The 16,932-nt window shown below is 38.7% G+C and overlaps 3 protein-coding genes and 1 non-coding gene across 8 annotated transcripts in view; all 4 read right to left on the bottom strand.

Moving 5' to 3' along the window:
- The window catches only part of LOC144658572 (uncharacterized), a 154,108-nt gene that overhangs the window by 39,246 nt on the left and 97,930 nt on the right, over positions 1 to 16,932 (bottom strand). The gene's annotated exons all lie outside the window — the stretch shown is intronic.
- Trnag-gcc (transfer RNA glycine (anticodon GCC)) lies at positions 1,075 to 1,147 on the bottom strand. The gene has a single exon. It is a non-coding gene; the product is annotated as a tRNA-Gly (tRNA).
- Positions 8,934 to 10,105, bottom strand: LOC144658768 (uncharacterized). Its single transcript, XM_078519238.1, has one exon. The coding sequence runs from the start codon at positions 10,103 to 10,105 to the stop codon at positions 9,362 to 9,364; it is 744 nt and encodes a 247-aa protein (XP_078375364.1). The 3' UTR covers positions 8,934 to 9,361.
- On the bottom strand, positions 10,485 to 11,199 carry LOC144658807 (uncharacterized). The gene has a single exon (XM_078519295.1). The coding sequence runs from the start codon at positions 11,153 to 11,155 to the stop codon at positions 10,520 to 10,522; it is 636 nt and encodes a 211-aa protein (XP_078375421.1). The 5' UTR covers positions 11,156 to 11,199; the 3' UTR covers positions 10,485 to 10,519.

The following is a 16,932-nucleotide window of genomic DNA, read 5'->3' as shown; positions in this document are numbered from 1 at the left end:
CAATATTCCTTTAAAGGCTATTAAGAATCTCTCAACAAACAAGAGCCAATAAACCTAACGAATATGCCATAGAGTTAGCAAACAATGGCATAAAGGTCATGACCGAAATGGCTCAAGAGAGCGATAATTAAATCCTCCGTTAACAGACTGAAGGCTGATTCAGCAACCAGCGGTAGTCGTGTTGGCATGTCTCATTTTATATTAGCACACAGCGATCATCCACTTACTTCCTTTTTCGCCATCCTCAATTTGAGGTATCATGTGACGATTTTGGCGGGAATTTACGGTGATCCGACTTTTTTTGGACCCGATCCGGGTTTTGTCAATCGGGTCGGATCTGATCCGAGTTTTGATAATCCGATCTGATCCTATCCGGTCCGATCCGATCAGGGTTTTGTTAATGCCCCAAGCCAGGGCCAGCAGCAATCACTGCACTGAATGATACCTTTAGTGAAAACACCAACAACACAAGAAGAATGAGAAAAAAATACAGCAATTAAAAGAGATGCTTAAAAAACTAAGCTGCCAGACAGATGCTAGAATCTGCCAGTTAGCTAGACGTTATCAAGCTCCACACACTGAACCACGTGATGGACACCCTGTGTGTTTTAGTTGGGGTCGGGTTGGTCACCTACAAACTAGCTGCCCAGAAAGAAGAAACTCCACAGCACCACCAGCCACTTTATTCTACACATCCAGCTTTTAACTAGCCGAGAGACAGCAATCAAAATTATTCCCAGCCATCTTACAGAGAACAACGTTTAGCAATGCTTGACGAAGGCTTGAATGACGAGTTTGTCACCCAATTAATGATAATGTTAATATAATGCATTTATATAGCGCATTTTCCATACGTTCAAATGCGCTTTACACACCAGACCACAACACCAGGAGCTTTGTGCCCTACTCTTTGCGAATAGTGTGTGGGTTCTTTAACGTCCCCTGATATAAGACTGAAGATACAGGAGACGGGACCTACGGTTTATCGTCCTTTTCCGAGAAGACAAGAATGTCTAACCCATGTAATTACAAAGGCAGCACATTCTCCTCAGTTATTTTAAGACCCTGAGTGTTGGTCCGGTCTGGGGTTCGAACCCACAACCTCCCGCACGGCAGTCCGGCGCTCTACCAATTGAGCTAACCAGGCGGCGGTTAGCTCAATTGGTAGAGCGCTAGCTCTCTACCAATTGAGCTAACCAATTGCAGAAGATATCTGGCCAGGAGCAGAAAACTCCTGTGTCACCCCTCAACTGAAGCTTTGTTAGGACACATATCCCATGGTTGTAGCGAAAACTAAGACCCCCGAAAACGAAGACCTAAGACCCGAAAACTAAGACCCGTTCATTTTCTTTATTTTCTAAACCCCTGCTCCATCCCCTTCCTTGATTATGATAAGTTGTAGGATTATGATGTCTTTCCGCCGCCCGGAAAGCAAAACGAATAACTTTTTTGGTCCTTTCTTTTTAATTGAGTTATTTGAAACGAAAAAACTTAAAACATTTCCTTCAAATCCTGGTTTTATATAGGACATGTGTGTAGGAGCAGTTTGTAATGATGCGAAAAGCAATGATGTTAAGCACATGCTGCAATAAAGTTCCAGGAATCAACCCATAAAACAGAAAATCCACCACTACAGTACAACGTTTTTACTCAACAGATTGAACTGATTTCTTTCATTATAACACGGTAAGAGCGAATGTAAGTAAATATAAATTATTTTTTTAGTTGAAAGGAAATAAAATATTGACTTTTTAAAGTGTGCTACTGCCTTGAAACTATCTTCTACTGGAAAAATCTGTTTCCCCTTGATGCAGGTAAGAGTCCAGGCCTCTCAATTACCTTTGGTTTGCGATCGTAAGGTTATAATTACGGCAATTTTCAACTTCTCATGCTCATACTGTTATCCTTTTACGGCCCAGGTCAAACACTGTACTTCAATTACACTCGATTACACTTGGCCCTAAAGTCAATTTAAGAAAGGCGTAAAAGCGCCTTATATTTGCACCAGAGAATGGGTATTCTTGCGACAATCAAAAAACAGTGTCTACAAATAAAATACGGTAGTAACGAAAACGAAGACCCCGAAAACGAAGACCTAAGACCTAAGACCCATACGAAAACTAAGACCCGTACGAAAACTAAGACCCGTACGAAAACTAAGACCCATACGAAAACTAAGACCCGTACGAAAACGAAGACCCATACGAAAACTAAGACCCGTACGAAAACTAAGACCCATACGAAAACGATGACCCGTACGAAAACGAAGACCTGTACGAAAACGAAGACCCGTATATACGAAAACGAAGACCCGGCCAAAACCAACGTTACCCAGAGTTGCGTGACATTAATAATAATGACAGAATAATATTGAAGCAGACTGAGCGTACTGAGAACGTACTACTGAAATCGAAAATCAATGAGCGCTTTCCATTTACATGGAATTTTCGGTGAGAATTTTTCGACAAATGGAACGTTACAGTTATTTCAACACGTAAACGGAATGAAAAGATGCTGTTCCTTTTGAAAATTCCATTCTGATAGCACTGCGGGAGCCTAGGTCACACATGACTTGCCAAGGTTTTTAATCTTTTGGTCGGGGAAATGAGACAAGTACAAATATCGCGTGACATTTGTACTCGTTTTGCGTGATGTTTGTACTCTACGAATCAGTGTTGGATAAGAATAATGTTGAAGCAGACGAGTACTGAGAACATATCGATCAAGTTTCATTGAAATCCTACAAATATTTGTCTTTAATTTTGAAGTGAGTACGCCTCGCTACGCGCTACATGAGTAAAATTAAAACATCTTGGCCAGTACGCCTGTTGCCCCGGTAAACGAATGAAAGGTCATTATTGATATGACTACACATAAGAAGCACTAACAAAACCTTTATTTACTGTAAATTTAGAAACATATATCATTCATTAGCATTGAAACTGAAACAAACAACTCTAAGTAAAACTAGATAACCTCGCAAACTGACGAGATCTATACACAATGTAGCCCTGTTTGGCAAATATACGACACTACACTGTCGCAAACTGCGAAGAAAATGAAATGTACTCGTTCAATGTCAAATCATATACATAACAGTTCGAAACATTTCGAAACGAAAAACGATGGCACACGTTCATGTAAACAACAATATCGACAATGTAAAGGACACTACAGATGACGCTTTTCTAGTTTCAAATAAAAGGAAACACCATCTGATAAATCGGTTACGCGTGAAAACGATTTAAAAGGTACTAGTCTTGAATACCTCTCATTTATACTTGGCAAAGACCCAAAAACAAAGCACCAGATTTGAGATTTGAGGATATCGAACATAAACGTTGGAACAACCACCGTAATTAACTGGATAAGGGATACCTTATTGTTATTTATTTTCGCGGGTACTTAATTTCGCGAAAAGGAAACAGGAAGATTTCGCGAGACTTAATTTTCGCGATTTGGCCTAAAATACGTAATTAGCATAAAAAATAAATAGAAACCGTTTAAAATTTATTTTCGCGGGTCTTTAATTTCGCGATTTTCAAAAAAATCGCGAAAATCGCGAAAATTAATTCCCGCGAAATTAAGTATTAAGCAATAAGGTATTTATTCCAAAAATTAATGGGATGTAGGATACTCAGTCCCCCCTAATGTCATGACCTCTAAAGGCATCATTGGAGAGCATCCCAGCACAACTCCCCCCCCCCTCTCCGCACCCTTCTATGCGGATGTAAAGCGAGAAATAATAATCGGGTAGCGAAGATTTCGATGCGGTGCATTACTGCTGGGAGACTTTGGCTGTCTCTTCTGTGACGCAAAAGCAACCGTTTTCGATCAGGTTTTAGTTTTCGATCAAGTCTAGATTTTTGATCAGTAGTACGTTCTCAGTACAGTATGTTGCCCTATTTCCCGGACACCCCTATTTCCGGACACTTCGACTTAATCGAGACTTAACAATTTTGTATATCGTTGTAACAGTAAAATTAAGTTAAACAAAACGTTCAGAAGACTTAGCGATTAGTCTGCTTTCGTTTGCTCTTTTCTTGGCCGAACTGCGCTCCGTTTAGACGGGAAAATTCAAGTTTTCGTGGAGGTAGGTAAAAAATTTTTCTTCTTAAATGCGATTTTTACAGCGCGTCAAACTACATCGTTTCAATAAAGCGCTCTGCTCTCGCAAAGTGCGCGATAGATTATATTTATAAATATATTAAAGTAAAGGTAAAAGGACTAGGTTTATCAGCATATAATAAATTTTCGGTTTTCGCTCTTAATTTCCGAGCACCATCACCAAAGAGTTAAGTTGAATTTTTGATGAGGTGTGCCTAATTCCGGACACATATCTACAGCAAACTTGTTTACCTATTTGAAAACAATTTTATGGAATAGGTTTTGAAAACAAGCATTTTTGTAACTGTCTGTGCTGTATTTAAGCTTCAATACCTGTTTTGGTATTGATTAATCTTCCTTGGCGAACTTCGTTTCAAGTGGCCGAAACATTCACTGAACATTGTTTATGTCAATGGCCTGACGATTACCTCGCTAAAATTGAAAGAAAAATGCCTTAAATTTTGCCTGAAAGACAATTTTCAAAAGAATAATTCTTTATTTAGCCGTAATTTCTTATATTTTGCCATGATCGGGAATAATATTTCCGAGAGAAAGGGAGTATTTTCCTCGCAACTCGTCCGGAATTAGGGCACCGAATTTGACCAACTCTTTCCGTGATTACAAAGAAGCCAAAGAGATTTAGAAGTTAAAACTCCACGACCTACTTACCAGCAGTGGAAGCTACATTGTGGGTAAGTTTCAGCTCGTAAGTGCTGTTTTGAGGTTAGATATTTTGGTTAGTGCAAAAAGTGTCCGGTAATAGGGCAACATACTGTACGCTCAGTCTGCTTCAATATTATTCTGTCATTATTATTAATGTCACGCAACTCTGGGTAACGCTGGTTTTGGCCGGGTTTGGCCGGGTTTTGGTCCCGGTTTTCGTATATACGGGTCTTCGTTTTCGTACGGGTCTTTGTTTTCGTATATACGGGTCTTCGTTTTCGTATGGGTCTTAGTTTTCGTATGGGTCTTCGTTTTCGTATGGGTCTTAGGTCTTAGTTTTCGTACGGGTCTTAGTTTTCGTATGGGTCTTAGGTCTTAGGTCTTCGTTTTCGGGGTCTTCGTTTTCGTTACTACCAATAAAATACCGTAACATAACAAGCAATAACAATGTCAGTAATACTAACTGAATTTGTTTTCGCATTTGACGCTGTTGGAGTGTGAAATGGCATGGTATTCTTGCGGCAATCAATTAAAAAACAGTGATTCCAAATAAAATAACATAACAAACGTTAACTAACTGCACTTTTTTGGCTTTTGACGCTGTTGGAGTGTTGATAATTTTTCTTTCTTACATGTAGTTAAGATGAAACTGGAACAACTTTCGAAAATAGTGAAAAAAAAAATGGGATACCTCTTTAAATCTTTATATAGGGCTAAATCAAACACTTGAGTCCCAAGTAATTAAGCAAAATTTGAATCACCTGAAATATATGCCTGAAATATATATAGTGGCATACACAACTCGCAAAAAATTCAACCGACTTGCGTGTGGTAGATATGCGTTAAATCTACGTTTATCTTGTGGTGCCAGAATGTCACACAACGAACAAGGGACTGAGGTGAAAACCTAAAACATCGAGCTCAAACGACTTAACGCTCGTTAAAATGAATTGCGGTTGTGTTGCCAACGAGTTGTTTAGCCAACGACCCGTTCGCCAACGTCCTAAGTTGTTTTGCCAACGGCTTAAGTCGTTTCGCCAACGTACTTCTGGTCAATTCGCCATCCGGCCTGATCCTAATATCCCAAGAAATTTTCAGTCACTGTCAGTTTCGCTTGACTGACCTTCAATCAATTTGCAATTAGACTAGACGACTTTCATAAAATTTGAAAGTTATGACGCATTTTTTAGTAAAAGTCGGTAACAGGATTTTTCTTAAGTAATTTGACCTGCTGAAAACGAAAATGCTTGTTACCAAAAATTCTTTTGCGATCTTTAGTCTGAAAATGACGTCACAAAAAGCCACCTAAAATGACGTCATTGCACCGTTTACCTTAACCGTAACTTCCAGAATATTAAAGCAATTACAATAAAACTAAGAGGATATATAGTTTGTCCGAAAATCTATCTTTTTTTATACGTCATGTGGGATTATTACGTCACATCACGTGACAATTACATCATAATGTCAAAACAGGCGCCATCTTGGATCCGCCATCTTGAATTTACAATTTTTTCCAAAACGTCAGAAAATCGCCCAAAATTACTGAAAAATACTCAAAATAAATAAAACGGTGCAAAACAAAAAACCCAAAAAGATTTTGTGTTCTATTAATTTCATTAATAGAACACAAAAATCACAAATTTTGGAAAACATTCCTGTCAAAATGCCATTGCCATTGTAATGTCAAGTTCCCCAAACAACAACCTATCCTACCAAATTATTCCCAGATAAATTTTAGTTAAACTCGCAAAGTTGGCAGCGTTCGGTTAAATCTTGAAAAAGCTATAAGCGCTCAAAGTTAGCGCGGTTACTTCCCCCTCCCACCTTCCCCTGCCGGTCTGGATAGGGTTAACTTTGTGGATAAAAATAGGTTCTAAGCCGTATGCACTATATTTGCATCTTTTTATACCAAATAAATTGCCTCCAGCCTAGTTCCTGCTTTTTTTTAGAATAGGCCACAGAAAGCATTCCAGGCAACCTGTGGCATCATGTAATGACGCCACAGATAGCTTGCCATTTAACTACACAGCGACAGGATAATTGAAATGCTGAATGAAAAATATAATAAATACTGTCGACTTTATAGGCTGTTCAACTGTGGCTAAAAGTTAAAGAAACAACTGAGATCTATACCTTTACTGTTATGGAATCTTCGTTGGGTCTATAAAAAGGAACGGTTTCATTTAAAAATTACGAACACATTCCTTGGACGTTTCGCTATTAGGAAATAGTCATTTACATCTTTGCTTCATACTTATTCATATTGGCGTTGTTTTTGCTTCAAATATATCTTATATATAGAAGAAATAAAAGTACTGAACAACCAGCTTTATAGGCAATGATCACGGTGGGGCCAAACCACCCCCAGGATGGTGCATGAGAGTGGCGCGGCGCGTGCTGGGTTAAATTCAAGATGGCGGCTTGGTAAACAACAAATCCAAGATGGCGGCCAAGCTTAATTTTAATGGCCAACTTAGTCCAGCTCTTGTACGAGTAAAAAGCAAATGTTTGGAGGATGTTTCGACTGGCGATGGAATCAGACGAGTAAATGGGTTTTTTAGTGAGCTTGAGAACGCCGCCCAAACTTTGGAAGCTAAGTTCAGTGTGCCAACTCGATTCGAAAAAGTGCAGATGCTACTACCCTCAAGAAACATGGTTGCCAAAGCACTGAGGAAGATGCACCAAAAAATTATTCGTCGGCTACACGTGAAACCAAAACTAGCGAATCCATGGTTCGGAGAATTTTCAATGGATTTACCAGCAGAGGTTTTTTCCTGTTTAAGTGAGGGTATTATTTGTCACACCAACTTTGGCCACCAATTCAGTGAAACAAAAAGTCAGCTCATCTACAAGATAAGAGATATTCGAAAAGCGAAATATTTGTTTGCAAGGATGGATATCGACGGTGTTGAGGTGGACAGAAGCAGTGTTTTGAAAAAGGAGTTTCGGGATTCATTGGAAAGGTGTGAAGTTATTGTTTCTGAAGAAATGCCAATGGAATTTAAGTTTAACAAGAACACTGAAGTTCTAATGGTTACTTTCCATTATGGCTACTGGAACAAGCATGGCATCCCACAGCACTAAACATATGTTAGGAACATTTCTGTTAAGGCAAGTTGATGTTTTATTCAATGCAGGAAAAAAAACATTAACAGGAAAACTTGACAACAGATATAAAAACTATCAAATACAGTTTTCTGAAAAATGTTTTTTATAAACATGTTTGCTGCATCTCAAAACTTGTGAACAATAAATTATTTTCATTTGTTTGAGTTCAGAGGTTGGCTTTCTTTCATGAAGCCTTTTTTGTGATCTCTTGTTTTGAACCCTTAAATTAAATACAGTTTTCTGAAGGTTGTTATAAATATGGTACAGCATTTGTTTGAGCTTCCACAGCAATATAACTATCAAAATACAGTTTTCTGAAACATGTTTTTATAAAATATGTTTTGCTGAAGCTCAAAACTTGTCAACAATAAAATATTTACATTTGTTTGAGTTCAGAGTTACTCTTAAATAACAATGGAACTTTTATAGAACTCTCAACGAAATTGCACAAAATTTATTGAACCTTGTGTTTACTTTAAAAACTTCCAATACTTAAATAAAAGACTGGACATAAAGTGTAGTAAATACTGAGTTTCTTTGAAGCATGTCCTTATAAATATGTTTTGCTGCAGCTCAAAACTTGGCATGTACTAAAACCCGAAACAACGAAACGAAACCACCGAAACGAAACGACCGAAACCGCCGAAACGACCGAAACGAAACCGCCGAATCAACCGAAACGGCCGAAACGAAACAAAATCACCGAAACAAGTAAAACTTCAAGATTTCCGCTACTTACCGTACTATATATTCGGGTTAGCCTACTATGCACTGCGGTTAGCCTACTAAACACTCTGGTTAGCCTACTATGCACTCCTGTTAGCCTACTACACACTCCGGTTAGCCTACTATTCACTTCGGTTAGCCTACTATGCACTCCGGTTAGCCTGTTTACGGTTAGCTCTCAATAACTGTAATGGGTTTTGCTTGTTTCGGTGATTTCGTTTCGTTTCGCTCGTTTCGGCCGTTTCGGTTGTTTCGGCGGTTTCGTTTCGGTCGTTTTGTTTCGGTGGTTTCGTTTCGTTGTTTCGGGTTTTAGTACATGCCTCAAAACTTGACAACAATAAATTATTTACATTTGTTTGTGTTCAGAGGTTAGCTTTTTTTCATGAAGCAATTTTTTGTCATCTCTTGTTTTGAACCCTTAAACTAAAAACAGTTTTCTGAAACATGTTTTTATAAATATGTTTTGCTGCAGCTCAAAACTTGTCAACAATAAATTATTTACATTTGTTTGAGTTCAGAGGTTAGCTTTCTTTCCTAAAGCAATTTTTTGTCATCTCTTGTTTTGAACCCTTAAACTAAAAACAGTTTTCTGAAACATGTTTTTATAAATATTTTTTGAGCTCAGAGGAGACCTTTCCTTGCAAAACACTTTGTTTGATTAATTTCATCATGTCATTTGTGCAAATTGTGCAGCCCTCATCAGTGACATTTAGTTTTAACTGACCACAATTGCAGAACTTGTTGGTGCTGTCATTTAATCTTTTTGGAAGGTAAGAATCACTGGCATTCTTCTTCTCACTGTGATAGGTGCGATGCTGTAAGGATCCCTCTCTCTCAACCATACCATGCTCACAAATTCATGTCGAAACACAGTCCACCATCTCGAGGATTTCTTGACATTACAGGTGTTCTGCACATACCTGGCTAGCTTCACATGCTTAGCTTCCCTTCCTTGCATCGAATTTAATCCCTGGAGGCCATAACCTAGCTTCTCCATTAACTGTTTAGTGTGATAAGGAATTGCAACTCCAATTGTCCAGAGAGTTGGATTGATGCCATCAAGGAGCAAGGAAAAGACATTGAAAAACTGCTGGCATAGGATCTGCAAATTGTTTAGCTGCTCGATGCTGATCTCAACTCTAGAGTAAATGGAAACTGCATCTCTTAGCCTCACACCAGCATATACCAGGCTGTGAAGTTTAATGACAGATCCCTTTGAAAGTGTGTTGACCTTCAGCAGTTCCTGGACCAAGGCCGCAAAGTTCCAGCAGAAATGTTTGGATTCCAGGCCTGTGAATCGGTATGAAAAAGGTATGCCCTTCTTCCTCTTCTCAGTGAACCATCGCAAGAAGCTTTTGTACAGTCTTCCACACTTAAGAGTGTCCTTCACACAATTCAGGAATGAAACTAAGGGGGTGTTTACAGGAAGATCTGAAACGGTTGTTGCTGACTTGAGATGACTTTTGGTGTAGTGCATTGCAATAGTTAATGCAAACATAAACCAATGCTGCCATGCATTATTGGTGTTATGTAAAGGCTCTGCTTTAAACAAATCAACATACTTGCCTAAAGGAGGCACAAATTCTTGTCGTGATTTGTTTTGGGCAATGAATTTTGTAACCTCACCTCTTTGTTTACCTGTGGGGTCTTTCAGATGCTTCTTGTGTTTGTCCACTTTCCCGGCAACCTTTAGTCGCTGTTCATAATCCCATGTTTGCCATGTTTGTTTAGGGCCTCCAATTGTTCCACCAATTGTATTTGTTGCTTTGATTTACATTCGCAAAAGATGAAAAATAGGTGGCACAATTATTCAACTCACCCGAGTGAGACGCCATCCATTTCATGTCCGCTGGTATTAGTTCAAACTTGAAGACAACCTGGTTTCCTTGTGGTGTTGTCAATGGCTTTCCTTCTATCTCCTTATTTCTGCTGCCAGATGAGTGGAGTAGTGCTTCATTAGTACATGGTCCTCCTCACAGTTTGCCCCTAAAAGGAGGTGGTTGTCATTGCAGCTTTGAACTCTTTGTAGCAAGTTGATGAAGCTGACCAGGTATGCTGTCGCGGTGTCATCTTTGCCAAATGGAGCACCGTCAGCACCCACTGCCACATAAAAGACTGATTTCTCCTCATTAAACCAGTGAAGGCAAGGCTTCTTTTCATGAAGCAAAAGATATAAATCAGCAAGTTTTAGCAGGAAAGGTTTGAGGGGTCTGTACACCCCAGAAACTGCCTCAGTAGAAAATCTTTCAGCTAAAATTTCCAGACCCAGAACCTCACCAATGTCCACATTTTTAATGTGACTCATTAATGTTTTGTAAGGGATGATTTTGGGGATTTCGCAACCTTGCATAATTTCTGATTTAAGATTTCTTAGTGATCCATCGTCAGATTGTTTAACAATGTCACTACTGTTCCTAATACTTGTGTACTTCTGTTTACTTATTAATCCTCCCTCATACAACACTCGCATGCTTCTGATGTTATTTGCATCACTTTTCACATACTTATCAACTTTGCTTTTAAAAATCTTAGGTAGAACTTCATTCATGCACACTTTTGAAGTTGAAATATATTCTGCTATGGCTGGTTTTGGAGTTGTCCCTATTAAGGTTGTCCACAACCCGTCCTGAACTGCTTTTTCCTGTAAGGATGAAGTATTACTACTACTTGCACAGTGAATTGGTTTAAGTGCAGCTAGAGTCTTTTTCTTCCGTCGAAGAAGCTGCCATCTGGAAAGATTTTCAGCCTTCTCACTACAATTTTTCTGTACTTTAGTGCTCACATTTGGTGGCCTGGGCATTTTAGTTGGCAGTGACGAGAATGAGTGTCCAGCATCCGAGGCTTCAAGGTCAGCAATCTGTTTATGATTCAAAGTGAAAACATTTGGAAATTAATTCCCCTGTAAAAGCTTAATTTCAAACTCAACAAAAAATACATTTTTATCTATTAACTATAACAACTCATTTAAAATACTGTAGCTTTTGTTATTCCAACACGTTTTAAGAAATTGCTCCACTTATCCAAGAAGTCCATGGACCTGGAGTTTTGTTTACACCCTGGAGTTAATGTCTTGAAATGACCTATAGCCAACAATGGCTTCAGTCTTGTGAGACAAAAAAAAAAACAGACTACATACTGCACTGGCTAGCTAATAGTCTAATACAGTTAATCCAAAGCTTCATCTTTTAATAAGCAAGCTAACACCTTCCTGTACAGCTAGTCTGTAGCCTTGCAGTTTGATATCATTTCACACCATGATATACAGATAAGTGAAATTGAACAAACCTTTCGTTTTCGCCTCCGTACAATTTCTTCTGCATTATGTATTTTTTCCCCTAATGCTTCAATTTCGGTTCTTTTAACTTCTAGCTGCCTGTTGAGCTCAACTATCTGTGTATCTGCCTCAAGTGATGCTTGAATAAGGTGATTCGCTCTTTCCTTCTTCAGCTTTTGGTACTTCCCAATAGAGAATCTATTTTTCTTGTCGCACGCCACTGATGGTGGGCTGAAAGTGCGATGATTTATTTTAACAGAGGGAAGACAAAAGCGACGAATAAATGCATATTTAATACAAATGGACTTTGAGCTGCCATCGTATCATTTCGAATTTTCATTGAGTTTACTCTGTCCCAAAAAAACGTTAAAGAAAATGCTTACCTTGAACCCGCTCCGTTTGTTTCACTGAATTGGTGGCCAAAGTTGGTGTGACAAATAATGCCCTCACTTAAACAGGAAAAAACCTCTGCTGGTAAATCCATTGAAAATTCTCCGAACCATGGATTCGCTAGTTTTGGTTTCACGTGTAGCCGACGAATAATTCCTTCTTCAGCTTTTGGTATTTCCCAATAGAGAATCTATTTTTCTTGTCGCACGCCACTGATGGTGGGCTGAAAGTGTGATGATTTATTTTAACAGAGGGAAGACAAAAGCGACGAATAAATGCATATTTAATACAAATGGACTTTGAGCTGCCATCGTATCATTTCGAATTTTCATTAAGTTTATTCCGTCCCGAAAAAAACCTTAAAGAAAATGCTTACCTTGAACCCGCTCCGTAGTCGCTTGAACCTGTATTTTCACTTCCTATCATATCATTTTTGCCCAATTCCTCGCGCTAAAATGGCGGTCATGACATATCAACAGAAAGCTTGTGAATTCACCTTTGTTGAAATTACCGCCAAATTGGAATAACTAGCACCAGGCTCCCACAAATGGCTAAAAACGTGGCTGCGTCGGGGCATAAATCCAATATGGCGGTACCCAGAAGCCTTTGCCGACTTTTTCGTTGCCATTTTGAATTTCAGAACCCACGCGCAATCCGCGCAGTGACCGGGTGGTCCGGCCCCACCGTGGATAAGGCTTTTAAGTTATCGAAAGTTGGAGCGTTATATTTGTACATCATGTCCCAGAATTTCATCTTTGACGATTCATCTTGCTCCTGTCAAGACACAGTTTCCAACCTTTTGCACCACAAATTCTCTCACCTGTTTTTGCTTTCTTTGAAAAAGCTCTTTGGTATTTAACAGCGACAGATCGTTCGTGGTAATGCTATAAAGTAAGGTTTGATTTTCTGGTGGCGAAAATACTTTTAATTACTTAAAGATGGCGAGCAATAAAGATTGGCTCAATCCAAACATTGTGTGTGTAATATCAGCAATCTGTGACTGGGGATTATATAATAGTGCCGCTCTACTCAATGCTGATTACTTCTTGGATATGTCCACGATCCCTCCTGCTCTTTTCCCTATCCCATTTAGCCATTCAAGACTGTGATCAGCACTGACCTGGCTGAATTTGCTTGCATTCCATTTGAAAAGGAAGTTTCCCTTCATATGGCAACATCGAGCAGAAACTTGCAAGTACAGATCCCATATCCCCTCTGTATGAGCCCGTGTGAGAATTAAGAGAATAGAGTCCATTTCCATGTAGTTCCAACAAAACGTGAAATTGACCTTTTCTTCGGATCTTAGTGTTATAAATTCGTCGCCAAGGGCATATTTTTCTTTTCCAAAATTTGTAATTTTTGTGTTCTATTAATGAAATTAAGTTAACATTAATGCAATTATTTTCACCTTTTTAGTTTTTTTGCAATGTTTTATTTATTTTTAGTACTTTTTTTAGTAATTTTGGGCGATTTTCTGACGTTTTGGGAAAATTATGAAATCCAAGATCGCGGATCCAAGATGGCGCCTGTTTTGACATCATGATTTAATTGTCATGTGATGTGACGTAACCATATCCTCTAAATTTCATTGTGATAGCTTTAATATTCAGGAAGTTACGGATAGGGTTAACGGTGTAATGACGTCATCTTAGGTGTCTTTATTTGTAACGTCATTTTGAGACTGAAGATCGCAAAAAAAATTTTTGGTAACAACCATTTTCGTTTTCAGCAGGTCAAATTACTTAAGAAAACTACTGTTACCAACTTTTACTAAAAAATGCCCCTTCATTTATCTGAGAATGACTTTACGCAAATACCGACTAGTCTAAATAGCAAAAATTAATACAGAGGTGTCAAAATGTACAAACCGGAAACCGTGCCAATCTATCACCTCTACACATCTGCTGAGCGGCACTCTTATTTTGAATCACTTTGTGCCCTTTCTAAACACCTTTGAAGCCTCAAAATAAATTGGACGACCAAAAAAAATTTTACCGAATGGCTAATTTTGTACAAATTTCACAAAGTAGGAGTTTGTGTAGGCCTGTAATCTGTATTTTGCTAGATAACTATTTTTGGAATACCGTGATCATAGATCACAAAGATAAACAAAGGGCAAAAATTAATAAAATAAGGGGGTATTAGTTTTCGGTTCTTCGTTTTCGGGTCTTAGTTTTCGGGTCTTAGGTCTTCGTTTTCGGGGGTCTTAGTTTTCGCTACAACCCATATCCCATATTCCAGCTTGGATTTGGTAAGTCTCCTAGTCATGATGCCCACCCTCTATCTAGTCCTCAACCAAGCGAATTCATCCCAGAGCCACAGTACTGTCAACAAAGTTCCTCAGCCACCCATTTCAGTGATGCCATAGATCCACTGGATCCTATTCTTTACATTATCAAGCAATTTCAGTCCCAGCACAAGTACAGTGCACTTTCAGAAGCCCACTCAGCTCAGTTCACTCCTACCAAACTGAAAGTAAGGCAAATTCTCACAAGCAGTTAGTCTGGTAAAGAGAATCAGTCAGTCCAAACCACCATCAAGCCAGTCATAGTGCAGCCCGTTCCAGGCATGCAGTCAGATTGTATGTTCATGTCTACCAAGTCCTCCTCTGACATTACTGAGTGGACCTACCCATTGACGTTATTCAACAGCAAACCCATGAGCCATTGCTCTAGACACCCAACCAATGTCTCCAAAAGGTTGTAATCCAAATACCAGAAGCAGTGCTTAAGTACCAGTGCCCAGATTTTGCATGACAAGGAAGTTAGTGTTCCACCATAACTCATTCCTGGAACAGCTTATAGACAACCTCCCGTGGAGAAAACCCCCACCGTGGATCTTCCCCAAGAACCTGAGAACAAAAGTACTTAAACCCTGACTTCAGCGGAGCCTCTCCAACTAAGTTCTGGCTCCAAGATAAGTGATGAACCTGTTGCATTTCACCAAGGGTGATTTCACTCCGCATATAGCCCCATTCCAGAAACAATCTATGGATTAGCTACCTGCCAAGAACAAGGCAAGGTTTTCCATCGCAAACCCAGGGATCTTACAGTCTTGGATGAATTTCCTTCATCTGTCATCTCTTGCCAGGCCCGATAAATTCCAGATTATGCATTCAAATATTTTATTCTAGTAAGGTTGGAATAAGCTTTGACGTTTCCTGTCCAGGAATAGTACAACTTCACATTGAGCGGTTATAAAATATTTATTGTACTATCGTTTAAAGAGCTCATGACGAGTTGATGCTACAAGTCAGGGCACAATTTTCCTGCTCGGCAAATATTAAATTTCCCTTTAGCTGTTTTCACAATGTGCTTCGATGGAACAGCAAGAGAAAATTATTTCACACTTAAAATACAAAAAAACTTGTTAAATTAGTTACGTTCACTCCCAGGCGAAACAATAAAAAGAAAAACACTGCAAGATATTTTGGGTATGCAGTCATTATGACAAGTGTGTCACACAGCTCGCGGTTTATCCCATCAACAGCTATTTTTAGCAAGTTCATTCAAAGATTTTAGTTTTGTTTGAGGTGAAATTGGTGAGTTGTGAATTAACTCTGGATTTGAAACCTATTTTTTGGTAATGCTCGCCTGCTTACAATGCACACGCCGTCACCAAAAGACCAAATTGTGATTGGAGCTTTCGTTTTCGATGGGCTAGTTTTGCTGATTTGCAGAATTGAAGAACAATGTAATACCGGTAATAATTAACGTAAGAATGATTTTCAGAATAATTTTATTATCATGTTAATACTGTGGGTATATTAACAAAAAAGAGTCGTAAAAATGGTAAGCTAAGGAATCTTCTTCAGTGGAGTCTGTTGTAGCTACCTAAATATTGCTTGAGACTCCATGGTGCCAAATGAAAACCAGGATTTACTTTCGCGCAAGTAGCATTTATGTTTATACCTTATGTACATTGTACATCTCGTTGAGACAATTAACCGGTATGGGTAATAACTTTAAATAGTTGAATAGTTTTGCTGTTAAAATCAACTACGATCAAAAGCGGAAACACAATAAAGAGCATGCCATTTCGTGACAATTTACCGGTAATAACTTAATTATAGTTCTTGTCTGTTGGATGAAAACGTTTATGTTTACGACAAGAAAGAAATGCGCCAGGTGTTCTACCCTTTAAAAACTTTCCCAAAAAGATGGTTTTTGATTTGATTCATATATTACTTCATCTATTACAATTTGATTAATGACTATTGAGCGTGTTAATTCCATGGAAACATGGCATTTTCAAGAAAAACAAAAGTACCAGTACCATGTTACAAAAGTTAGGTAAACAAAAGTGTCATGTTACAGTTAAAAGAAAATAAAGGTATTATTTTACAGTGATTTACAAGGGAAAAAGTATCCTGTAACCCCAAAAAGTGTCGCGTCACGATCGTAAAATAGCTAGCAACAAAATAAGTGCCTACAGAAAAAGAGCGTGCCAATTCGTGACATTTTGATAAGTAAATTAGTTCTTTTTCAACAAAACAGTTCTGACCAAACATCCGCATGCCCCTTGCTCATTGTAACGGGCTATGTAGTCAGTGAGCTACCATACACAAATAGTTCTTACGACATAGAGCCACCCCATCAATAAAAAAAATAATAACTCCTGCACGCTTAGCTATATAGTGTGCCCATGTTTTCCTTTAAATT

This window comes from Oculina patagonica, chromosome 1 (assembly GCF_052425735.1).
Source record: "Oculina patagonica isolate OP01 chromosome 1, crgOcupat, whole genome shotgun sequence".
In the NCBI taxonomy this organism is placed as follows: domain Eukaryota; kingdom Metazoa; phylum Cnidaria; class Anthozoa; order Scleractinia; family Oculinidae; genus Oculina; species Oculina patagonica.
Note: the sequence above shows the minus strand (reverse complement) of the source record. Positions and strands in the feature narration are given on the sequence as shown.

Bases quoted from the DNA above. Each gene is read 5' to 3' on its own strand.
- LOC144658768 (XM_078519238.1), bottom strand. From the start codon at position 10,105: ATGTTTGCATTAACTATTGCAATGCACTACACCAAAAGTCATCTCAAG.
- LOC144658807 (XM_078519295.1), bottom strand. From the start codon at position 11,155: ATGAATGAAGTTCTACCTAAGATTTTTAAAAGCAAAGTTGATAAGTAT.